The sequence below is a fragment of the Euprymna scolopes genome, chromosome 41, assembly GCF_053919585.1.
Source record: "Euprymna scolopes isolate OS-2025 chromosome 41, ASM5391958v1, whole genome shotgun sequence".
NCBI lineage: Eukaryota > Metazoa > Mollusca > Cephalopoda > Sepiida > Sepiolidae > Euprymna > Euprymna scolopes.
This window is the reverse complement of record NC_136522.1, coordinates 65,983,772-66,010,812: the sequence shown is the minus strand read 5'-3', so window position 1 is coordinate 66,010,812 and position 27,041 is coordinate 65,983,772. Positions and strand designations below refer to the sequence as shown.

General features: G+C 32.1%; 1 protein-coding gene across 1 annotated transcript; it reads right to left on the bottom strand.

Moving 5' to 3' along the window:
• Positions 1-374: 374 nt before the first annotated feature.
• LOC145266569 (uncharacterized) lies at positions 375-26,426 on the bottom strand. The gene is made up of 10 exons (XM_080122407.1): positions 26,294-26,426; positions 21,573-22,163; positions 17,165-17,311; positions 16,271-16,384; positions 13,088-13,222; positions 9,299-9,424; positions 7,166-7,239; positions 6,865-6,990; positions 4,651-4,862; positions 375-1,071 (listed from the first exon to the last, which is right to left on the bottom strand). The coding sequence occupies exons 1-8, from the start codon at positions 26,328-26,330 to the stop codon at positions 6,928-6,930; spliced, it is 1,287 nt and encodes a 428-aa protein (XP_079978533.1). The 5' UTR covers positions 26,331-26,426; the 3' UTR covers positions 375-1,071; positions 4,651-4,862; positions 6,865-6,927.
• Between the last annotated feature and the right edge of the window lie 615 nt (positions 26,427-27,041).

Below are 27,041 nucleotides of genomic sequence, written 5' to 3'. Positions count from 1 at the left end.
TGACCAAGTGGCCACCTGGAACCCAAAAACCAACCAAAGTCTGGGACATAACTCGAAGGAAAAAGGGATATACTAGGATTCGACACAAGTACATTGCTACAATAGTGGCATAAAATCCATGCACGCACGATTAATGATATATTAAATAAAAAAAAAAATTGATAAGTGTCCGAATTTTTTTAGATGAGGATTGATTATTGTATCGTTTGACTTCTTCAGACTACTGTTCTCATCTTGAAGGTCAGAAGTCCACAGGTCAGAGGTTACATCGATTGAAACGTTAAAATGACACTCCAGATGATAACAGTAGTTCAAAGAATCCAAATACAAAAATTTGTCAGATATTAAAAAAAAAGAAATACAAGCAAAAAGTAGATGAATAAGTGAATTTAATTTTAGAAAAAGTAAAAAAAAAAAAAAAAAAAAAATATGTAAGTAAAAAAAAAAAAAAATATGTAAGTGACTAGGGGGAGAGGATACGCGAGATTTAAAAAAAAAAAAGAAAAAAAAATGCTTTCTTTTTACCACTAGCATCTATTACCAATTTACATGGTAAATATGTGGACTGTCTACTTTCAGTTCGTCTACCATGCATATGTAGTCTTTCTGACTCGGGGCCAGGTGATAAATGGTGTCGAGCTTGGCACGAGGATTAACACCGACATGATGTCGGATGACGACGCGGCACATTTCCATTAACGAGCGGGGGTTTTTGCGAGCATTTTGCAAAACCTCCAGCATTTGCGTCTTGATATCGTCTTGCAGCATGGACTGCATTTCGGTGGAAGTCTGAAGAAGATGTTCGATGTTTTGTACGAGTCGAGTGGGGATACGAAGGTAGCACTTGAGAAGCAATTTCAGGAGATCGACGTTCTTGTTGGTAGCGGCAAGGAAGAGAGGCTCCTGAGTGAAATGAGGATGATCGTCATCGCTATGGTAACAGCAACGCAGCGGGTGGGAAATATTCGAATGAGCATTGAGGTCGCATCCGGAGAGCAGCAACAGTTTGACCATGTTGAAAGTGTCCAGTGAACAGGCCAGTTGAATTGGAGTGATCCCAACATTGTTAAACTGGAAAAATAGATAATTAAATTTTTGAAAGAGAACTCAATTTGATAAAAAAAAAAAAAATCTGTATGCTGCACATACCTGAAAATTAAATACTCATATTCCAAAAATCATATACAGTAGAACCCCCGGATACGATGGCCCTAGGATATGTTTTTTTCATCTTACAATGTGGAATACAATGTTTTTCCGGCTCCTGGTTACGGTATTTGCGCCACCCTATAGTGTTATTTATAATATTTGATTATATACATGTATTATATGCTGTACTGTATTTTGTTAATTTTTAATGCCGTATCCCAGGGTTCTATTGTAAATTGATCAAGTAGTTTTATTTTTAAACTAGCGGGGATGGGCTGTCATAAAGAAAATTTTTTCTTTTTAAGTACGGACTTGGGTGCCATCAGCCAGAAGCAAAACCAAACTTTTGTAAGAAAAAAGAAGAAAAAAAAATTATGTTGTTGGGTTTGAACTTGCAAAGCACAAGCCAAGACCGTAAGCAAACACACTATCCATCAGACTAAGACGTTAACAATGTTCTCACATCTAGCAAACTATTCAGCCAATTTTGGGTCTAAGCATTGTATATTAGATCGAGAGAGAGATCAAAAGATACTATGCTTTCACTATTCTATTTCATTGTGCAGGACTCCAGGTAACGTTCGCTTAGTGTTATCAAGATTTACAAGTTTCTAGATATGCAGTTTTGCCATTTCATAATTGGCTTCTTTTTTTCTTTTTTCTTCTTTTTTTTTTTGTTTAAATACTTTGCAGATAAAAACAGGTTTTTAATTCAAATGTTCAATTAAAACACAAACAAGTGATTTTTTTTTTCAAATATCAATCTCCATGCAAGTTACTAAGAAAGATATATGATTGCCTATATAAAAAAGTGGATTTTCCCCTGCATCTACAGTTTCAATAGGAAAATAAGCGAATGCTTCCTATAATCTTTAATACTTATAACTTATAGCACTTCCTAAAGCATGTAAACCTGCACCCTCCCCTCGACAAAACCCAACCCAATTAACCCCTAGAGACTGAATTATTTTTTTTTTTTTCTAAATTTTAGATATTATTCATCTAGTGCAATGCTGATCAAAAATATACCAACTTTATGGATGTTTTCTTTTTGTAGTTTTTGATTTTTAGCTGGACATACGAACATACAGACAACTGCACTTTATATAATATATCTCCATTTTTCTCTGCATCTACAATTTCAATATGAAAAATATAATCAAATATTTTTTAAATCTTTCACATTTCACATTTACAGCATTTCCTAAAGCACATATCAATAAACAATTTTATTATTTTATTGTGCCGGATGCATTCACCAGTGGGTTGAACCAGCTTCTTCTGAAGAAGGAGGTGTCTAGGGAATATTAAATTTGCAAGTGGTCCCCAGTTGCATGTATAAATAAACTGTGCATATGTCTCACTAAAAAAAATAAAATAAAATAAAAATGTTTAACCACACCTATTATAGTAAATCAACATTATTTTCCTTTTAAGTTTTTCTTAATGACACAATATACATGTTAAAATATTCCTTTTTGTTTTGTTTTTTAAGAAATTCCATTTCAGTTCTTCTAACTAGTTGTAATTTGTAATTAACTAGAGTCATCTCATTTAATTATCAATGTATTTCTCTCACCCATTTCTGTTGATTCAATCACGCTTAGTGTTTCTGTAAACATTTAGAGAAAGAGGGAATCTTATTCTGTTAATATACATTGTGTTTGTACATGCCATAAAAACATATGTAAATTAGATGCGACATAGCACACAAGCTAATATATATGCAATTTACACAGCTAACAATTAGGAATTTAAATAAGTACAAATGAAATATTTGAAACAAAGAATGTCTGGAACAAATAAACAACAGCAAACATGGCTTGAATGGCTTGAATTTGGACGTCAAAGATGGACACAATTGTCCAGTATCAAAAGCGGTCAAAGTTTTAACAGAACAAAACCATCAGGATTGTATAGGAGAATCGAGGAGAGAGGTTAAAAAGAGTTGGGAGTGGAAACGATCAATGCTGCAATTGGCCACAGTATTTGCCTCAGACATCAAGACAGCATCTTGTGTTGCCAAAAGTTTGTTAACTATTCTATTCACATGCCCAAACCATTAATCTTTCACAACTCAGGATAATTTCCAAAGAGGAGATGCCAAGATGCTCTAGCAGGAAGAGACCGGCATGGTGTCCCAGTCACCACGAGATACTGAAGATTGAAATAAAGCTGAAACAAACGAAATTGTTTTTGTGTTGATTTGCATGACATCAGATATTGGAAGGTCCTTTATTCCAGAGTCTACAAAATGAGGAAGAATGGATGGCAAGAAGTGGTGGCAATGAAAAAAATAAAAACACGACTAAAAGGCATGTCCGTGAGACATACATTATAAGACACATTGAAGGAAGCTATTAAATACTGTAAGGGTACCTGCATGTGGAGTTTTTGTGGCAAGAGTTGCACAATCTCTAACCACACCTCTCCTAAGCATTGTTAAATATCAGTGGCAAGTAGAGGTTCAAGACTACTAGAAACAATGTGGAGATAAGCGGAGAGCACATACAGTGCCTAGAATTTCCAAATGGTCACCCATCTGGGACTAACCAGGCTCAAAATTGCTTAAATTTGGTGATCTGTGATTATGCCTTATAATATGGTATGTAAAAAAAAAAAAAAAAATAAAAATAAAAATCATTTCACTTCTATGTTATCCATAACTATAATAAACAAATATTTAACAAGAAGAAATTCATAAATAGATATATCAGTTTAAGAATTTTCGAATGAAATCAAACTGAAACAAGTAATGATTATGACCCAACGGGTCACACTTTGTCTAATGCATATCTATATATAAAACTCAATGTTGAGGGTTTGTATGCATATTCCTTATAGAAAGGTTAGAGAATCTATATAATATCTGAAATTGTATTCTCATACAAAATTTATCAGATGAAGACAATGGAAGTAGTGGGAGAGGGAGTATCGGCGCTTTAACTGGAGTTATCTCCCAGTTACGTTTAAAAAAAAAGTCTGCCTTCAACGTGCTCTCATAAAAACATGTTTTCACTGTAAAATAAAATCTACTCGATCGAACTAAATGCAATTTTTTTTTTTTTCGGAGATCTTCAGTCCAAAACAGATGCGTACAATATAACGTTTTTTGTCGATATTTTCATTTTTTAATGTCTTGACTAAACTGTACAAGTGACAATTTTTGTTTGGAGCTTAGAAACACCACGAGAGATAACTCCATGTAAAGTGCAGACACTCCCTCCCCATCTTTAATAACTAGCTTTCCTTCCTAAAAAAAAATAAATAAATAAAAATAAATAAATAAAAATAAATAAATAAAAAAAAAATAAAAATAAAAATAAAAAATAAAACCTTTTGCTCGGTATCATAAATTGTTTTTTCGCTGAGAAACAAAAACTACTTGATGAAATTAAGTGAATTTTTTTTTTTTTTTTTTTTTGATATTTTCATTTCTTAATGTCTTGACTAAACTGTACAAGTTTAGAAATTTTTAAAAATAAGCCTTTGTACACTAACCTGATTACAGTTCCAGCCACCCTCAATGAGCTTTTGGGCCACTGCCAAGTGACCATACTCTACAGCAGTGTGAAGGGGGTCAACGGAAGATCGGCAGCGTTTTTCACAACGAGGCTGGGCCAAGAGCAACTCCACCATTTCGTCATCACCTTTCTCACAGGCCAGTTGTAATGGTGTCTGGCCCAATGTGTTAGGTTTGTTCAGTTCACAACCTGGAGTAAAAAATTTTTTTAAAATCAAAAATTCCTGGTCGTAAAATATGTTTAAATATATATTTTAATTAATGCAGATTTCATATTAATTATTACAGAGCCAATTTCCTATTGAACATATAGTCATTATTCTAGGTTTGGTTGGTTTGGTTCTATATTATAGTTCTGGTGTGTTTAGTGTTGAGTTTGCTTCTCAAATTTATAAGTTGTAGAGATGAGGAGGTTTCTTCACAAGTATACATTATAGGAAGTTTAAGAAGGGGGGAAATAATCCAGTTATGAACTTTCATTTGAAGTGACACACTGCTTATCATTAGATTACTAAAGTTAAGCAACATTGAGCTTGATCAGTTTCAGATGGGTGACCATTTGGCAATACAAGGCGCTCTATGCAGGAGGATGTTGACACCTCCCTGCAAGAACTGCAAAAACCTAACGCTGTCATTTCTCCTGACCGAGATATATATGTGACTAGTGACCACTTGTAAATCAGATATCCCCTTGACACTTCCTCCTCCAGGGTAAGCCAGTTCAACCCACCTGGGGTGGCATGCATCCAGTTGCAGTATTATCACTTAAACCTATTTACCATTTTTTGGTTTGAAATAAAGTGTAGTAATGGCTACGCTTAGTCTATTCTATCCTTGGTCAGTAAAGAAGTCTTTCTAGACAGAGGCAATTTTTATTCCAATCCAGAGTGCCTTTCTTTTTGGAAACTAGGTTTGTCCCCCAACATTAAATAAAATCGAACTGGTCTCTAATTTTGCCCTCGTGTTGAAGTAAATAAGAATTACTGTTTGACACAAGTATTGGATGTAAGGGTAAGGTAAGTTTTTGTTTAGTGGCACATCAACCCGCATGTAAGGGAGACAATTCAACTTGGCTGTTTGTCCTCATCAGCGTAAGAGTTGCTTCTTTTCATATAAAATGAGACATTTTTTTTTTTCCTTATAAAAAGAACGTTTTTTTATTTCTTAGTTAAATACAAGTCGTTCCAAAAGTAAAACCTATTTTTATTAACTCAAGAAGTTGAAGAGTTATGAAGACGAAAGCAGTACTATTAAAACAAGTGACCTTTTGTGCACCAGAATTTATTTTTCTGCATCATCATCATCATCATCACTATTCTCAATGCACTTTTGCCAGAAATTCAATGACATCTCTGCTTCTGATGCACCTCCATGATAGGGGTTGCTTTCTTGGAGTTTCACATCGAGCAACAGAAAGATGAAAATTTCAGTTCATGAATGCATAAGTTCAGTCATCATAACAATGCAATTTGCAGTCCCCTCTGATCCATTCGGGTAGAATAAAATATAGGAGGCATTACTTTTGGAATACCCCTCACATATTTACAAATCAACATGCGCCATTTATGTCACCACTAACACTTCTCTACGAGTTAGTGTCAAATAATTGTTTACGTCATCCAATGTCAGCCGTCACAAATTGCCGTGACCAGATTATAATTATAACTTTTTTTAAACAATACCATTCTTTTATTGATCATGCTTTTTTTCTTTTTTTTTTTACCTACTGACATCATGGATAAGGAATGCTTATGCTTTGCCATTTCTTTCCAAGTTTTTTTTTTTTTTTTTTTTTTTTTTCCAACTCTTGACTTCAAATTTAATTCAGGTTCAAAACTCACATCACACAGTAATTAAATATTTTTTGGAAAATAATCATTAAATGAAAATTACTCTATGGAAATATAATTGATCGGATTCATTTTTTTTTATGATAACCGCTCGAGACAAAGCATGAAACCAATTGAAGCAAGAAGCTAAAGATGAAAAAAAAAAAAAAAAAAAAAAAAATCCAAAGTCAAAAACTAGCAAATGATACGTGTTATACAGATAAATTCAGACGCAGAAAATAACAATTCTTTCCCCTTTGTCAGAAAACATTGCTCATGCAATGTAAATGCGATAGATTTCCAATGGCTGCTTTACTTATCGTGTAATTGTTGAGTGAAAAGATTCAAGAGATTAAAACTTACCAGATGCAATAAAAAGTCGAACAGCTTTAATGTTGTGGGCTGCTATGGCGACATGAAGTGGAGTCATTTTTTCAGTTTTTCTTGGAGATTGATGTCAGCCCCCTGTTTCACAAGATACTCTGTGATCTGCAAGGAACAGAAGAGAAACATTAAGGCTAGTTTAGAAATTGCAAACGAGAAATAAGCAAAATGATTAACAAGTCAACAAGTTTGTTTTTTGTTTTTTTGTTTTTTTTTAATGGCGTCAATTCGAGTTATTTAATGCTGAATCTAATAAATTATTTGTTGTAATGTTACTTACTGTGAAATTGGAAGATGAAATGGTTGGCCAGAGTAAAGTTTCTCCTTTATCATTTTGCTTATTTATATCACAACCTGCAGAATAAAAAAGACAATAGAAAAAAAAAAAAAAATTTACTTCATGATAACACTAGGATCAAAGAAATACTTCAGATATTTCAATAAAAAAAAGAAAAGAGAGAAAAAAAGAGAGAGAGAAAAAAGAGAGAGAGAAAAAAAGAGAGAGAGAGAAAAAAAGAGAGAGAGAGAAAAAAAGAGAGAGAGAGAAAAAAAGAGAGAGAGAAAAAAAAAGAGAGAGAGAAAAAAAAAGAGAGAGAGAGAAAAAAGAGAGAGAGAAAAAAAGAGAGAGAGAAAAAGAGAGAGAGAAAAAAAGAGAGAGAGAAAAAAAGAGAGAGAGAAAAAAAGAGAAAAAAAGAGAAACAAAGAGAAACAAAGAGAAAAAGAGAGAAACAAAGAGAGAAAAAAAGAGAAAAAAGAGAAAAAAAGAGAAGAGAGAGAAAAAGAGAGAGAAAAAGAGAGAGAGAGAAAAAGAGAGAGAGAGAAAGAGAGAAAAAGAGAGAGAGAGAAAGAGAAAAAGAGAGAGAGAAAGAGAGAGAGAGAGAATAAAAATAAGAGAGAAAAAGAGAAAAAAGAGAGAAAGAGAAAAAAGAGAAAAAGAGAGAAAAAAAGAGAAAAAAGAGAAAGAGAGAGAAAAAAAGAAAAAAAAAAGAGAAGAGAAAAAAAGAGAGAAAAAAAAGAGAAAAGAAAAAAAAAAGAAAAAAGAGAGAAAAAAAGAAAAAAGAGAGAAAAAAAGAAAAAAGAGAGAAAAAGAGAGAAAAAAGAGAAAAAAGAGAAAAAAGAGAGAAAAAAGAGAGAGAAAAAGAGAAAAAAGAGAGAAAAAGAAGAGAAAAAAGAGAGAGAAAAAAAGAGAGAAAAAAGAGAGAGAAAAAGAGAGAGAAAAAAAGAGAGAGAAAAAAGAGAGAGAAAAAAGAGAGAGAAAAAAGAGAGAGAAAAAAGAGAGAAAAAAGAGAGAAAAGAGAAAAAAGAGAGAAAAAAGAGAAAAAAGAGAGAAAAAAGAGAGAAAAGAGAGAAAAAGAGAGAGAAAAAAGAGAGAGAAAAAAGAGAGAGAAAAAAGAGAGAGAAAAAAGAGAGAGAAAAAAGAGAGAGAAAAAAGAGAGAGAAAAAAGAGAGAGAAAAAAGAGAGAGAAAAAAGAGAGAAAAAAGAGAGAGAGAAAAGAGAGAGAGAAAAGAGAGAGAGAAAAGAGAGAGAGAAAAGAGAGAAAAAAGAGAGAGAAAAAAGAGAAAGAGAAAAAAGAGAAAAAAGAGAAAGAAAAAAAGAGAAAAAAAGAGAAAAAAGAGAGAAAAAAAAGAGAAAAGAGAGAAAAAAGAGAAAAAAAAGAGAAAAAAAAGAGAAAAAGAGAGAGAGAAAAAAGAGAAAAAAGAAAGAGAAAAAGAGAGAGAGAAAAAATGAGAAATGAAAATAAGGAAAAATAAAATAAAAAATAAAAGCTGAAGAAAAAAAATAAAAAGCTGAAGAAAAAAAAATAAAAAGCTGAAGAAAAAAAAATAAAAAGCTGAAGAAAAAAAAATAAAAAGCTGAAGAAAAAAAAATAAAAAGCTGAAGAAAAAAAAATAAAAAGCTGAAGAAAAAAAATAAAAAGCTGAAGAAAAAAAAATAAAAAGCTGAAGAAAAAAAAATAAAAAGCTGAAGAAAAAAAAAGAAAAAGCTGAAGAAAAAAAATAAAAAGCTGAAGAAAAAAAATAAAAAGCTGAAGAAAAAAAAATAAAAAGCTGAAGAAAAAAAAATAAAAAGCTGAAGAAAAAAAAATAAAAAGCTGAAGAAAAAAAAATAAAAAGCTGAAGAAAAAAAAATAAAAAGCTGAAGAAAAAAAAATAAAAAGCTGAAGAAAAAAAAATAAAAAGCTGAAGAAAATAAAATAAAAAGCTGAAGAAAATAAAATAAAAAGCTGAAGAAAAATAAAATAAAAAGCTGAAGAAAAAAAATAAAAAGCTGAAGAAAAAAAAATAAAAAGCTGAAGAAAAAAAATAAAAAGCTGAAGAAAAAAAAATAAAAAGCTGAAGAAAAAAAAATAAAAAGCTGAAGAAAAAAAAATAAAAAGCTGAAGAAAAAAAAAAACAAACAAAAAAAACTTACCTAATTCTATGAAAAGTTTAATCAATTCAAAACTGTTGCCATATGCAGCAGCATGCAGAACGGTGTCCCCATTACCATCCACTGCGTTAATGTCAGCACCGTGCTCCAATAAGAGTTTAGACAGTTCTACAAAAAGAACATTTAAGACAAACAGAATAAAACATTAGAAAAAAGAAAGATTGAAATGAATAAATTGGAAGTTTTTTATATTCTTAATAGCATACTGAAAACAAAACATGATATGCATAGAAAAACATGGTCACATCTTTGCAAACATTATGTCATTTTAATTTGAAAATCTAATAACTTTAACAAAATGATTAAAATCATTTTGTTTCTGGAGATTTTCATTGTAAAAACATGTTCATGGAAAACTTTTTTCCTCCATTTTGGTTGGTAGTATTAACTCTAGGAGTCGGCCCCACGTGGAAAGAGAAATATGTACATCTGGTTATTGCCGACGGTTGGTATGAAGTTTGATAGATATGGTAGAGAAACATGGTTACATATTTGAAAAGATTATACGAGTACACATTTCTCTCTTCACAAGTGGTCAACCTCTCAGGTAATTCCAATAACTGAATGAAGAGAAAAATAAAACCCACTTAATTTTCTATGAATAAATTTTGATTTACAACAAAAATCTTAATCATTTACAAATTATATAATATTTGATTTTCTAAATTTTCAAATTAAATTCATTATGTGCATCTATTTCAAAGAAAAGAGTGACATACCTACATAAATGATAGCTTTGTAGAGATATAGGATATTGGCAGGCGAGAAATTTTCTAACCCTGTAGCGGGAGCCTACTTTCTTGACAGCAGACTTGGGAGTATCTTCATATTATTTATGAATGCTATGCTGAGGAGTTTGAATGTTGGACTCTCGGGAAGGCATTCAGTGATTGGAAAGACTTCTCATAATTGTTAAGGAAAAGGGATTTTGCCATAGTAGCATTAAATATTACCATCCATTTATGTCCTCATTCAATTACAGACTGGAGGTCATTTTCTAACATAGCAGACATTGCCTTGAACATGCATGTCCGTTTTTGCAAAATGGTTCAAGAAATTATATAGTGCCTGCATACCAAGTTGGGTTCAAATCCAACTGTTACTGCTTGGAACTCTATAGCCGATAAACATTCTTATACATCCTATAGTGCTTGTACAGTTTGTAACCTATACTTAAAATCAACCTTTTTGTCTGCATTTTTCAATGGTTGCAAGAGGCCGACATTGCTTAGCCATTAAAAAATCATGAAATTCATTAGGTTTGGTTGATATGATAGTGTGGGACCTATTAGATTAGAAACTTTTTGGGGGAACCTGCCCAAGAAAGAAACAAGCGAATGGTGGCTTTGTAAAGATGTAGGATACTAGCAAATGTGAAAAGTTTTCTTAAATAAAAAAAATAAAAAAAAAAAAAAAAAGAAAAGAAGCTAAGTGGATAGATCCCATCTTCCTTGCAGCATCCTTGGTAATTAATATCTTCTATGTAGTGTTGCAATTTATGTTAGTTGTGAGTATAAGGCCGAGTAGTTTAAATGATAGACTCTCAAAATGCATGCTATTAACCATGGCAATCAGTGGTTGAAAAGATTTCTTATAGTTGTTAAAGGAAAGGAGTTTTGTCTTAGTAGCATTAAATGTAACCACTAATTTATTACCGTAGTCCGTCACAAAATATTCAATATTAAAATCCTAAAGTGCTCTCACCAATATCAAGCACAACTGATGAAGCTGATGGGATAGTTTCTTTGCTTCTGAATCTTTAGATGAAGATTGATAATTCATATCATTTGAACTAGAGTTCTCATTTTGAATGCTATTCTCATGTTTCGGCTAATGTAACCCTCAACCTTCTTCAGGTGTATCTTGTCAAACTCCTGAATCTTTCGGTCCAACTTGGAAATCTGTACAGAAATTTCAACGGAACCCTTTATTTAATCTACGAGGTCAGCATAATCTTATTCCATCAGCCATGACCGGATAGAACTTTTAAGTAATTCACAATTGTATTCTAGTATCATCTATACTGAAAAAAAAAAAAAAAAAAGATTCAAATTCGACAGGACACATGAAGGTCGGAGGTTACATTGGCCAAGATGTTGTGAGAATAACACTGAAGATGAGGACAGTAGTTTGAATAATACAAACAATACTGTAACTCTTTCCAAGAATTTCTCATCTGTGAAACACATTGCCATGGAACTGCTTCCCTGCATATTAGTCATCTTCAAGTTAATACAAATCCTTCCTTCTAATTTGCAAATGCACATCCACTCAATCATAACAATCTTAAGCTTTTTGTTTTACAAGAAAGTCACCACTTATTAAGGCCTGAAGGCCACTTGAGGAGTTAATTAGTGCCAGGTGGTCGGTGAGGCAATACTGTAACGATCGGTAGAAATTGATTATTAAAGAGGACGACTCAATAAGAACTTGTTTACATTGAGTCTTGAAAATGATCATGTTAGAGTCAACCATAAAGTAGCCTTGCAGTATTGTGTTCCACAGGCAGGCATTTCTAGGGAAGAAACTTTGCTCATGGAATTTGCATTTAGTTTTAGGCACAGATAGAATTGGAACAATCAGAATCGGGAATCGTAAAAATCGGAATTTTGGAGAATGTTAGAATCAAAAAATTTGTGCCTTATTTCAGATTCCAAAAGAATTTTTTTTTTTAATTTAATTTTCCTTTGTTGGTACTAATGTTAATTTTGATTTTTTTAAAATGCCAGTAAAAGTGAAATTAAAATATACGACCATAAACGTACTATTTACATTTGCGAAAATATATGCGCATATTACAGGTTTTTATGGTAATTCTACAAGAAAAAAAAAAAAAAAAAAAAAAATGACAACTATACAGTTAAATATTTAGAAATTTAAAAAGAATTGGAATCGGTAATTATATCAGAATCTGAAAAAAATATTGGAATCGCCTTATCACTAAAGAGGGTAAGGGAATTTGGTGCTTATTTAGAAAGACAAAAAAAAAAAAAATCAAAAGAAAAACCTTAATAGTGTACCTACTTGTCATGGTATGAAGCATATTCCAAAAATCAAAAATTAGTCAAGTAGTTTTATTTTTTTTACAGAAAATAAAATTTTACGAATTTTGGCGATAAAGTATTTTTAGCAATCATCGAAAAGAAATAGTCAAATTGAGTTGTCCCCCCACTTCTGACTTGTCCTTCCTTGAATTCAATCAAACATGGTGAATAGAGGTTTCTCTCAAAGCATGCAACAAAACATTTTTTTTTAAACTACTTTATCAAATTATGTGATTTTTAGAATATGCCATATTCATTCCGGGACAGATATGTACATCATTAGGACTTTCTTGCATTTGCTTTAATTAAAATTTCACTTTAGAAGTTACAACCACTCAACTAGCTACAACTACTATATAGGATTTCCCTCACTAACTGTGCCTAAACCTACATGCAGATTCCATAAATAAAGCTTCTTTCCCAGAACTGCTCGCTTGTGGAACATTGTTCCACTGGCCTGCTTTCTGGTTGAATACAACATGGTAGCCTTCAAATCCAATGTAAACAAGTTCTTGTTGAGCCGTCCCATTAACTTATCAAAATCTACCCAATTTACACCATTAGTGATAATTACACTATCACCTTATACTCATTAACCCTTATCCTCGAGTGGGTTAAGAGTCTTGATAAGTGGTGGCTCCCAAGTACAAAAGATGTCTAAATAAGCAGCAGGAAATTTTTAGAGATTAAGATAATTCTGGGAGTTTGGCATAGTTTAGTTACTCACCATAATCTCCACCCATGGCGCTTTGATGGAGGGGGCTTATTCCCGAGTTGTCTGCTCGATTGACATCACACTTCAGCTCCAGCAATCTGTTCACCAATAACCTGGGATTTTCCTGCTGACTAAAATACACTGTCACTAAAATTTGATGAAAAATTGAAAAAAATAGATAAAAATAAACAAAATAAGAAATAAATAAGTCTTAGATGCTTATAATACAGTTACTTTTAGAGGAATTGTTATGAAACATGGCAACATAACTGGAAAGACGGTTAATTGACATAGTTTTCTTAAAGTATGTGGTTGTATCAACTTGTTTCCTGTCTTTTCGTATTGTTACAGTTGTGTCAACACACTATAAGTTTACCGGTGCTTGTTGAGATAGGCAACAAGATGGATATTTTTTTTTTTTTTAAATGTCATTTTAAGCAAAAACAAGTGAAGCTTGCATGGTCCTGACAGTGCACAGTGAAAGAGGCATAAAAAAAAAAAAAAAAAAATGATTAAGTTCAGCATTGCCCCCCCCCCATTTAGCCCCAAAAGTCATCAAGGCCTTAAATTCAGTTCAGCACCATGCAAAACTGATAAATAGACATACACAGAAAATTTTGGACAAATATGGTAAAATAGTTCCAAAAATGGAGTGTTTTTATTAGCCCGAAAAGAGCCCCTGAGGTACACCCAAGAGTTATCGCGAAGTATAGATAAACAAAATTATATAGAAATCAGTTAGTTACAACTTTTCAGAAAGTTTTATAAAAATCAAAGGCATCAATTTTTTTAAAAAACAAAATTATTGACATTTGGGAGGTATTGCTCCGTAGTAGAGCATTCGACTACAGATAGAATGATCCCCTGTTCAAGCCTGGGTGTACCTCACCATTTTATTTTAATTTTTTCCTATTAATGAATTCGGTTTACGATAAAGAGGTACCATGTATATTTTAATGCTAAACATTTACCTTAATTTTCCAGGGTATTCATTGTCAAGCCTAAATATCAACTGAGATGATATTGTAAACAAACAAACAGAATTTGATGAACGGCAATCATTTTAAAAAATTTTTTTTTGCAAATTAGTCCATCGGGCAAATTATTCCTCGTAATATATAAAATTCAATAGAGGATTGATTCTATAATAATGAATATGCAATCTGCATTAATTCATATATCATGTGTAAGCGTATTGCTCGACCAGGCAACGCCGGGTGTCCAGCTAGTTTTTATATAAATTTACGAAACCAGAATTGAAATTACAGTTTCTGCTGCTTGTTGTTTAAAAAGATTAATCTTTTTGAAAATATTCAAATTTTATTTATTTTAATAAACTTATTGTTTTTGCTGTTTAAATAAATTAATATTTGGGAACTATTACATTTTTAAAATATTTTTTAGCTAAACTAATTTATCTCCCTTGTGTCACAAGTTTCACCATCATAATGGCCACCACACTTTTCAATCCATAACTATACTTTTTAAAATTTTTTACTAAAAACAATTTTTTTTTAAATGTATTACTGTTTTCAACATGACAAGTAATATTGTTTTTGCTTAAAACGAAATATTTAAAAACCTCAATCTGTCGCCTCTTTCTCTCTACAAACACCAGTCTACCTCTCTTGCTGTACATTTCCTATTTTGACACATCTGCCACCAGCACACTCATCCTTGTAGTTCTTAACCATAACTAGTTGTTCCTGCCCAGAAATTCCACCATATTTAAAAAACAAAAAATAAAGCAAAATCTGATGTAAGCACTCTTGATGAAACGAAAATCTCATATTCCAAAAATCATATAAATTGATCAAGTAGTTTTATTTTTAGAAAAGAAAATCATATTTAATCAATTAATATGAATTCGTTAGCCTTACAACAAATTTAACAAGCATGAATGGAGTTATCTCCACTTCCCTTATTTTTTTCTTTTTAGATTTTTTCAAAATGGCAGATGAGACAGTTACTCCTCGGATACTCATAAAATTTTCTTTTCTTATTTATAATTTTTTGAATATGATTTCTTCGTTTTGTCATGGGATTGTACTTCATACAGATTTTTTTTTTTTTAATATAAGGGGAATTTGTTGAACTGCCCGCGTAGTATGGAACACTGTTCAACTGGCCTGCTTTTCAGACGCTTACAATATGGTAACCTTCAAGTCCAATGTAAAAAAAAGGTTCTTGTTGAGCCGTCTCCTGAAATAATCCAAATTCTACACTACCACCTTAGATTCATTAATCCTTATCCTTCAGTAGCATTCGGGCCTTGATAAGTGGTTGGTTGGTTGGTTGTTTTACGGCATATCAACCCTTTCTGGGTTATTTAATGCCGAATCCAAAGATTTTGAAGAAAAATTTTTAATAGAATATGTTTGTTGTTTTCAAGTTGGTTTCTATTTAACCCATAGTTGGGACCCTAACAGGTACTACCACTCCGGGTCAGTGGACCTGAGAGCAATGGCAATTAAAGGGTGGCTCCACACTCCCCAAAGCCCGCAAGCAGAGGCCTCACCACTAGATATAGTTTAAGGTCACATCCAGGACCTTGATAAGTGGTAACTCCGTTTTTTTTTTGTTTTTTTTGCTCAGCTGGCCTAACGTTAAATTATCACAATATATTTTTTTGAGGGGGAGGGGTCACCATTGGAGTCCCGTCTGTGTAAGGAAAGCATATATTTTTTTTTAAGGGGGAAGGTAATTTTCTTTATGTTGGTCGCAACTACTTTCGCCCCCCCCCCCACACACACACCTTGTGCCCAACCTCCAAATTAAATTTACAAATGAGAACAAAAACAGATGGAGATTTTAATCTTTATCACGTAACAAGAGTTACGTCCCTTTATCACAAAACTACCCAATTTTGTTATAAAAAGACGTCATTCTTGTATCCACAATACTATGCAATTTCAGAACAATGGATTTCCATTTTATTTCCAATATTTAAAATGGTATTTTTATTAATACTTAAAAAATAATTTAATAGTATTTATTTTGATATTATTCTAAATATTTTGACACAAATTTTTTTATGGACTTAGAGAATACAATTTTAAAGGCCTTTTCAAGAAATTTTCAAGGTAATAATAGAAACAAGGTCTTTCCAAGGCAAAAGTCAAAATTCAAGGACTTTGCAAGTCTGTATGAACCCTGACCACAATTGAAAAGAATGAGCGAACAGAAAAGTCTTACACTGGCTTATTGTAGTAAGCATAGGGCTGACTCCCTGCCTGTCACATAAATTCACATTGCATCCGAAATCTAACAAGCAGAAGGCCACGTCTATATGGTTCTTCCTGATGGCTTCTAAAAAAACAAATCGGAGAGAACAAGTCATTAATACATATATTAAATAAGTTTGGATGGTAGGATTTATTTTGCTTAGTAATTTCTGAGAAAAAGTGGAATGGACAGACAGACTAAGAGAAATATATTACAGACTATTTTCATAGATAAAAGAAATTAAGGATTAGAAAAGAAAATACCACTAGATATTAATCAGCCAAATGTTTTCACAACAGATTTAATTTAATTTTAAATTGACTTGATTGACAGTGCTCAATTGACAGTGCTCAAGCTCAATCGAGAGCTTAGGGGAGAAAAGATAATATAAACATTGAATTTAACTTAAAAATTCTAAAAAATAAAAAATAAATAAATAAAATAAATAAGTAGCACAGTCCACATTGAAATTAGTATAAAATCCAAAAATTTACAAAAACGATCTAGTAGAAAAATAATTACAACTAAAAAATAGGCTCCATGTTATCAAATTTTATGTTTTAATATGGAAGAGTTGTGCGATTAATTCTGTATGACAAACTGAAATATCTCTTGACTTGAATTAAAGGTCTGCCTTTTTTAAACAGATAGTGTCAGGACATTATTGTGGATGATTTTTGTTATAAATACACCTAGCACATTTTCTACCAGATCATTTTTGTAAATTTTAGAATTGATATTAATTTTGACATAACATGCAAGTACATAATAATGTTTTCACCTGAAATGTGTCGGTTTAAAAAGATGACTCAACTACATAAGCACAAAAGTTTCTCCTTGGGGAGTTATAACTAATTAACTTACCAGTGAGACACGTTAGCTTTTTTAATGTTCTTATATCAGGGTCTGAACCAGCTTCTAATAAAATTTCAACAACGTCTCGATAACCTTCAGACACAGCATAAAACAATGCCGTGCAGCCGTAACGGTCCTTTTTAGTAATATCAGCTCCTAAAAATATTTAAAAAAAAAGTATTTTAGGATATAAAATTGGGTAATTTGCATAAATGATCATAAAACTTGCAAAAATACATAGATGGATTAATTTTCATTATAAAAAGAATTTTTCATCTTCAAAAATTCCCTTCATTTTTCTAAGAACTTTGGCACTTACTTGGATTATTCAGACTACTGTTCTCATGTTGAGTGTTATTTGCACAAGGTTTTGGTTGATATAACCTCTGACCTTCTTCAGGGGGTCTTGTCACATGTGAAATTCTGCATAGAACTCTTAATGAAACCTTTTATTCACGATAATGTGACAGCGTCGTTGGATGTGACGATGATGGTTGTAAGAAAGAACATTGTTAAGAAAGGTTATTATGGCATTGATTTGATGCACACACAATTATTTGTGGATATAAGGAATTGATAAAGAAGAAATCTGTTTTCCTTCCCTGGTAATCAACAACCATTATAAACACACTAGCTGGGAAGTTGACATCTTGGATTATAAAGATATCTAAAAAAAATGGTGTCTTTTGGCAATTTGATGCCACCCTTGTTCAGGAAAGAAGGTAACCTTATTCCTTGAGGTGATCGAATTTGTTTGTGTCACCTGAAATATCAGCCAAATATTATGAGTTTCTTTGGATAAGAAAAACAAGATGGCCGATATGAATTCAAGTGACCATTGATTGTTGTTCGGGAATTCGGTTATCCTTAAAAGATAAATTTATTTTTTGCTTATACGGATTATGAAAATGAAGCAAGAGGAGGTGAAAGATAGAGACCTAATGGGTGAAGGCAATGGGGCCCTCCTGTTAGGAGGGGCGATCAGGGATACAAATTTGTGAAATAAAAAAAAAAAAAAAAGGAAAATCTTTTTCAGGACTTCAGAATTTCAAAAACTGTCCATATTGGCTTACTGAGAATTGTAAAATGAAATTCTATGAATTGGGAGACGGAGTCAAGCCCACTCGATTCTTAATATAATGAAAGGTAAAAATAGCCTCGAGGACATACTGCCTGACCGCCACTGAATCCACATTGTGAAGAGACAAGCACCCCCAGACTTAGGGTAGACTGCCTCAACTTTACTAATAGAAGCCACCAGTCCTTTAGTATTGGCATCGGGAGTCATAAACTTTTGAATGATCAGAATTTTGTAACGTTCACTGAATAATTATCCTGCTTCGTTTTTTTTTTTTTTTATACAATAAGCCCAATTATCAGTTATCAACTTGTCATTCTTTTGTTTGTTTGCCTTGAAATGACCTCTGCTTTCCAGTGACGTTGATTTGAGTTATCAGGGCTCAGCAGATTGCACACTATCAATAGAAATGTGGGAAAAGGGTCATGGCTAATGAAACAAGAGTAGCATGCTCTTGTTTCATTAAATAAAGAGTTCTATTCCAAATCCATGCAGATTCTGAAGTTTGATATAAAGATTCCCTAGTTTTACAACATCAACCTAAAGAAGGTTATACCAACTGAAACATTGAGCGAATAATATTCAAGATAAAAACAGCCCGAATAATTCTAGTAATATGAATACTAATGAATAGTAATGTGAATTTTAATCCTCATCTAAAAAATTTAGAAACAAAACTTTGAAACTTACTGATTACCAATTATTTGCATTTGTCATTGTCAAAATTCAGAAAGGGTCTATTGATTCTGTTATAACAATTAGTAATACATTATTTTTCATACATTTACTTGGATCACTGTGCATTACATACATTCTATAAGTATCCCTGTCCTGTGCAAGCTTCTCCAACCATCTCTGTATGGCTAGTCCTCTTTGCATCTGCCTCCTGGTCACAGCACCAAATATTGTTTGGTTTGATACTCCTTTTCCTTGAGGGTTCCAAAAGAGAGCAGATCTTGTTTGTGGGAAACATTGTTATTGATCTTCAATTCTGAAGACAGCATTAAAAATAAACCATTAAATTGTATAAAGTTTTAAAATACTTTTTTTTTTCATATTTTGTTTTTCTTTTTGTAAAGAAAATTTGGAAACAAAAAAATATGCTATGCTCATCTGCTTGTAGTAATAATAACAGTTATTTTGATAAAAACATACTTGTGCATTATTTACAATTCTTCTAGGCAGGTGGGGTGATTCTCAGTTAAATTTTGACCAAATTTAATAATTTCTTTTGAAATAGAATCAGAATATGACAAATTATGCTGACACTGCAGTACTCATTAGATCATCGAAGTCAAGTAATGTTTGAGCCTAGTCAATACTAAATGGGTGACCATTTTGGATGACAAGGCACTATGTGCAAGAGAGGATAATGCTTGGTAAAACATGATCTATCACCCTTGCTCTATTGCTGTAACTTTAGACAGACTACAAACTAATGTTCTCCAAGGTCCTGTGCTAGCTTCTTCAACTATCTCCGTGTATAGTCAGTCTTCACATCTGCCTCCTGGTCACAGCACCAAATGTTTCTTGGTTCGCTTCTTTATCCTTGTGAGTTCCAAAAGAGGGCAGATCTGATTTGTGAGAGACATTGCTATCAATTTTCGATTATGAAAAGAGCCGTAAAAATTTGCGAAGACAATTAGAAGTCTAGAAAAAAAAAAAAAAAAAAAAAAAACTTATAGTTCTGAAGCTATTAACCTATTTAAAAACTTAGATCATAAAAACCAACAGTAGTAACACCCATTGACAATAAAACGCTTCAGATAATTACAAATTTCAAACAATTCTACTAGTTCTAGAACCATGGTTCATCACCCTTACCCTGTCACTTAACTTTAAGTATAGGCTGTGAAACCAGATACTCCAAGCACCTTGATCAAGCTTCTACAACTGTCCACATGTATGGCCAGTCCTCTTCATATCTGCCTCCTAGTCACAGGACAACATTTTTCTTGATCTGCCACTACATTGCATTGTTGTAACTCCATATTATATATCTTTGCTAAGGAGACATATTTATGAGTAGGCTGTAGTTCTACTAGTTATAGAGCCATGGTTGATCATCCCCCCACTGTCACCCAACTTTAGGCACAGGCTATGAAACCAGATACTCCAACCATCTGTAAGCCTCTATAACTGCCATATAGCCAGGTCCTCTTCATATCTGACTCCTGGTCATAGCACCAAATTTTTTCTTTATCTGCTTCTTTTTCTTTGTTGCTTCACCATCGCAGCGATAATCATTATCTTGAAATTTGTGGACAAGTCTGAGACCCTCCAGACTTTTTTTATTTTGAAAAGTGTAAGGCCAACTATGTTACTAATCTGAAAACTTTTACATTTATCTCATGGCTGGTTTTTGAATCGTGATTGAACAGTGATTGAATCAGATCTGCCCTCTTTTGGAACTCACAAGGATAAAGAAGCGAACCAAGAAACATTTGGTGCTGTGACCAGGAAAATAATCATTGTAACATCAATCTGGAACATTAACTTGACAGTTTGGGGAAACTTTTTTAAATCATGTTTCTTTGAACTTTGTTTAAAGCTCCTATAGTTATTCCAACTCCAATCAATAAAAGCATAACTTGTTTCATCAAGTATCTTATTAAAAATATCGGAAATACTACACTACTTAGAATATGTATGAGAAAGCAAGTAACTATGATGAATACGTTTACATATTGTTTGTATTAGCAAATAAAAAAAAAAATTTAGAAATTTTGTTTTTAAGCAAAAATTATATGTTTTGAACTAAATGTTCAATATCCTGTCTTTATTTTTCAGATTAAAAAAGTTTACAATTTTTTATATTAATGTAAAGTTTTTTGCTGTTATGTGAATTTGCTCAGAACACTCCTTTCTGCCTGGACAGAGTGCAAAACTGACTTTGTAATCTAGTGAACAATGTCCTCTTCTCCTCCCTATTATCTCTTTTTCACAGAAGAAACATTAAAAGTATATCACCACTGTCATTATTTTCATGGTAGATGCTAGACTACACTTTAATCTATGGTACCCCCCATAAAAAATGATACCATGGGCTACCTCCCAGTTGACTATAACATTGTCGCTTTCAAGTTCAACGTAAACAAGTTCTATTTAGCCACTCTCTTAAATAATTAACTTCTACCCAATTTTCACCATGATCAACCAGACCAGTGTTGTTTTATCTGATACTCATTAACCCTTATCCTTGAGTGCCCGCCAAGCATTGATAAGTGGTGCCTAAAGTATAAAAGAATTTTTTTTTTAAGGAGCATATAGATTTCTCTCCGCCACCCCAAAAAACTTGAATGAACAAAAAGAAAAAAAAAATTTTTTTTTATTACTTACCTCCCTTTAAAAGCCGATCCACAATGTCAACGTAGCCACAGCCAGATGCCACCATGAGCGGGGTGATCATCTGAAAATTTTGACCATCCACAATGCAATTATGGTTGAGCAAAAGGTTGACCATGGTAAGATCATTGACACGAACTGCAGTCAGCAACGGTGTTTCAATTTGGTCGTCTGGCATGTTGACGTCGCATCCATTTTTTAACAACATGGTGGCGATCTTTACAAAGCCGTTCATGATAGCGGAATGCAATGGAGTAGCACCATGCTCGTTACGGCTATCGATATCCGCGGCGTTCATGATAAGCACCTCCGCCACTTTGATGTAACCTTTCTGGCAAGCAATGTTGAGCAAGTTGTTCAGTCCCTGGTTGCATCGGTTCACGTCGGCTCCTTTTTCGAGGAGCAAGCGACATATCTGAAGATGACCAAGTTCCACAGCCACCTCAAGGGGAGTCTTTCGTCGATACGGAAAATTTATGTCAAGGACGGATTTAGAAATATGAAATACGTCATTCTGGTCATTTTTGTCGATGGCATCAATCAACTGACGAATCTGTTGGCGCTTTTGTCGTCTTAACCGATAATCTAAAAACAGAAAAAATACAATCTATTAGGCTGTTCAAAAATAATGAATTTCAGTTGAATAAAAAGTCTCTCAGAATACCTTTTATATCTGTTTTGATACTTATGCAAAATAAAGACCATGCTATTGTTGAAATTGTCCAGGTGACTTATGAAGAATGTTAGAAGGTGCCAAACAAAAGTTTAGGAATTTTTTTTATTTTTTGCGCAAACACTGGCCAATTTTTTCAATGAAAAATATATTTGTTATTACGAAGAATATTCAGAGATTTGGTTTCAAGCAAAAAAAAAAAATTAAAAAAAATAAAAATAAAAATAAAATAAATAAACAGTACTTGTTAAATTGTCATGTCGAAAATAGTAATATATCCAAAAATTACGAAAATTCATTGAGTAGAAAATTTTGGTCAATTTTTACGTGCCCCAGAAGCACCCCAACCTCCCCATGTTAAGAACGGCTTTCGGAATAAACACCCAACCTCGAAAGCCGTTCTTAACATGGGGAGGTTGGGGGGGGATATGCTGAAAGCCGTTCTTAACATGGGGAGGTTGGGGTGTTTATAATACGCTGAGGCACGTCGTAAAAATTGACCAAAATTTTTTTATAGTTAAAAGTATTTTTTTACGGAAAATTTGGGGAAATTGCATTTCCCTAGATGTGAACATCTTGAAGATAGCGAATACAGGGGACATGCTCATTACTTGTCTCCCTTTTCGCAACTGTAATTGCTGACTTTTTTAGCTGACCCCCCCTTTTCTTTTTTTACTAAAAAACAATAGTTGTTCTACCCGATGAATTTTCGTAATTTTTGAATATATATTACTATTTACGACATGACATTTAAGTAGTTTTTGCTTAAAACCGCATATTTTAAAAATCGATCTGTCGACTCTTAACAAGCACCATGCGGACCCCCTGAAAAATCTTATTTTAAAATTTGTAGATAAATTTAACTAAAATGATTTTTCGTTTCCGGACTATTCTAACTTTAGATGAAATAACCAACACTTTTCACCACTAAACCCACACCGAGTCGCTTTAAAAAAAAAGGAAAAAAGTAGATATCCCTCTCCACCAAAAAAGACAATTTATTTCCTCACAACAAAATACTAATAGAAACTCCAACAAATGTCACCGATCGTGCGAAAATCTAATGTTCTACCAAATTTTGTTTAATTTTCGATTTTTGAGCGATTACCGATACTCCCCAGATGACTGTCTAATGTCGGCCATTTTTTTTTTTTTTTTTTGTAACTTAAGCCTTGGCATGGCACTACTTGCGTTTCAAATTTAATAAACGCTTTAAAATAAATTTAAAAAGGAATTAAGGTAGGTAGAAGAGTAACTTATCTTGCCTTTGGTAACATTTGTTACTTGTTTTTCAACATTTTTTTTTCGTTTTGTTGTCTATAGTGTAAAAAAAAAAAAAAAAAAACCCTTTGTTTGTTATTGCAAAAAGGATAACCACAAAGTAAACATTGTTTAAATTATCATAGCAAACAAAAGAAAGGTTTTCGGTTCCGTAATGCGAACCAATCAACGATCAAATCTTGCAAAACATTTGGAAATAACATTTTTAGTTATTTTTTGTTAAAATAAAAACATTTTAAAGAATTTGCTCTTTTTCTCAAAACAATGAAAGAAAAAAAAAAAAAAAAAATCACACTTGTGCAGTTTACGGGCTGTGCTATTATTATCATTATTATTATTATTATTATTATTATTTTCGTTTTTATAATATCTTTTGTTTATTAAATTGGGTTCTCCTGTAGGAGGCGTCTCCTTGAACTACTTTCGCTTTTTCTCGCTCACATGCTCCTGCTCCAATTCCGAATTCGTACCAGCGGGCCGAAATAAGATAAATTATTCTTGTTTGAATTTAATTATTTAAATGTGTGCTATAGTTTATATCAGTTTGAAATATATTAAACATTAGAAAAAAAAAAAAAAAGGTATTTTTTTTAGATTAGGTCCAGTCCACCTATCTCCGCAATTTTCTTTTAAATGACGACTTTTCTAAGTTTTCTATGCTGAATACGGAAATCGCATTGAAATTTTGCAGAAATAAGTAGTTATCGAAATATAAAAAGTTGTATTATGCATTGTATTCTTTGGCGGCCATCGTTTTTACGCGCGTGCGCGCGCTCCATAAACAAATCTACGCGCGTAACAAAGATGGCCGCCAAATAATACAACTTTTTATATCTCGATAACTACTTATTTCTGCAAAATTTCAAGGCGATTTTCGTATTCAGCATGGCCGAAAACCTTTAAAAGTCGTCATTTAAAAGAAAATTGTGAAGGTGAATCTAATCTGAAAATTTACCGGAAAAAAAAAATCCATTGATATTGACCCGCTGCTACGAATCCAGAATAGGGGCATATGAGCGAGAAAAAGCGAAAGTAGCTCAGGAGAACCTTAAATTGTTAGGTGAAAGTAAAGAAGTTACAAAATACCCTTTTATGCTAATAATAGATTTCTAAATAGTAACGTTCTTATTTCAGCATGGTCCGTATTCCGCACGCACGGGTACCATATTTGTTTTATTGTTTATTCTTTAAAATGTTTTATTTCTAAGAAAAAGCAATTACATGAAAATTGGGTACTTGCAGAATATGTATCGTGAAGAAATAACGTTTAGGAAGCCATTCTTAGCATTGGGCGTGCGCTTTGTTAACTATCTGTACTTTCACCTAACAATTTAAAAGAATATAATTGAATTTAACTTGAAAATCCTATAAAAAGAAAAAGAAAATAAAAACAACGCCGTCGATAAGCTACACAAATATATAAAAAAAATAATTTTTTAAAATTAAATTTAAGACGATATTTAAAAATTAATGAACCTTCTTTCCAGTTTACGGACTGCGCTATTTTTATTATTTTTATTATTATTATTAAGATAGGATTTTCAAATTAAATATTTTACGGTATCTTTTTGTTTATTAAAATTGTTAGGTGAAAGTTCAGAATTAAAAGTCTCCTCCTTATGTTAAGAATAGGTTTCTAATTAATAACATTATTTCAGCACGGTCCGTGTTCTATAGAACTACCGATCTTTTTAATATTTTTTAAATTACATAAAAACTCATTTTATAGGTTATTTTAATTAGAATTTAATTATATGCATTTAAAAATAAAATTTAAGAACGTATTTTAAACCAATTAAAAATATAAACATTTTTTAATTATATATAAAAAAAAAAGCCATAAAATTTTTGGTGAATAAAAAGAAATTAAAAAATAAAATTTTTTAAAAATTCTTTTTATCTATTATTTTGTACGCATAAAAACAATTATTTTTAAGAGAAAAAAAAAACGTGACCACAAAGTCAGGAATCACTATACAATTATTCCAATATATAAGATTGAGCCCTCATTTTATGGCCACATTTTGTAGGAATTTATTTTTAATAGAGATAAGATTTGCTTCGGAGATGTTTGCATTTTTGTTAATATTTGCAAAATTGAGAATCGCTAAAAACATTAAATATTGAAAATTACAATTAATTAAATTTGAAAAGATAAAGATGAAAAAAAAAAAAAATTATCCGACATTGAAAATAGCGGACATTATTTAATCTCTATATGCAATAATAAAAATTATCGAGAAATAACTGTTTATAAAACACGAATTCCTTTCAAAATCATTTTTTTTTTTTTTTAATTATAAATTATTCTTTAAATTTCAATATTAAAATTTTTGGTGCAAGTGCAGAGAGTGATCCGCGCTATTTTTTTTAAATCGTATTTCCAAGTTTAAAGTTTCATGATATGTTTCTTTTTTATTCAATTGTAAGGTTGAAGTATAGAATAGGTACAAAAACACCCTCCCCATGTTAAGAATGGCTTTTTAAATAATAACGTTATTATTTACGTCCGGATCACTCTCTGCACTAGTACCCAATTTCTTAATGGAAAAATAAATTATATTTAAATAATAAAAATATATACAACAAAATCTTTACGTTGTCTTTTTCTGACATTCTGGAAAAAAAATATAACCTCCCTTCGAAATAATATTTCGAATTGTTGCTATGGAAAAAATGCAAGCATATAAATTGCCATCACATTTGCAATCATTTAATTGTCAAAACAGTTCACGAAAATATAGTAAATTTAAATACTAGCCTTTCTTCTTGTTTGTAGGTCCGTTCGGCGTCGCCATTTTTGTCGTCTGCAGGCAAGTGTCATGGCCGCGTGTCGTTGAGGATGGAATCCCAGCTGGACGGAAACATCGTCTTTATTTATGTTTATTTTTTATTTATTTACTTAATTATTTTTATTTTATATTAATAAAATAGCAATTTCTGTTGATTTAATACAGTTTAAGATACGCTAATGAAAAAAAAAATTATTTATTTATTTTATTTTTTTTTTTTTTTAAATATATATTTATTATCTTTTTTTGATGTTTTGGCTTATTGTTTTCATTTGTTGGGCGTGGTGTAATAGTGATTTTAGGCTTCGCCGTACTAGGTTCGAGTTTTCCTAGGGCGCCGGTATCACTTTCATTAAATACCATGAAAAAAAAAAAATAAATAAATAAAATAACACAAAAAAACACGTTCGTGTTAATTCAAAAGTCCTTCGTTGGGAAAATTCTTTTGTTTGTAAGCTAATTAAACCCTTCCAATCGCTGCGACGCTGCCCTCGCTGCCCACTGCCCAGTCCAGTCTGCACTATTGTTTTCGCAAGAATATTTTCTTTTTGTTTACTTGAAAGGTCGACACTAATCAAGGCCTGGAGGCCACTCAAGAATTTACTCAAATTTTGCTTTAGGGATCATCAGTTGATTACCATGAAAAGCTGTTTCGGGAATTTGAAGACAAAACAGTATTTTATTTTATATCATGGCACCTCAGCAGTATTGATCAAA

Coding starts and splice junctions, on each gene's coding strand:
- LOC145266569 (XM_080122407.1), bottom strand. CDS start 26,330: ATGGCGACGCCGAACGGACCTACAAACAAGAAGAAAG. Junction 17,312..21,572: donor GGATCGGCTTTTAAAGGGAG/GTAAGTAATAAA, acceptor AAATATTTTTAG/GAGCTGATATTACTAAAAAG. Junction 9,425..13,087: donor CGCCATGGGTGGAGATTATG/GTGAGTAACTAA, acceptor TTCTTTTTGTAG/AACTGTCTAAACTCTTATTG.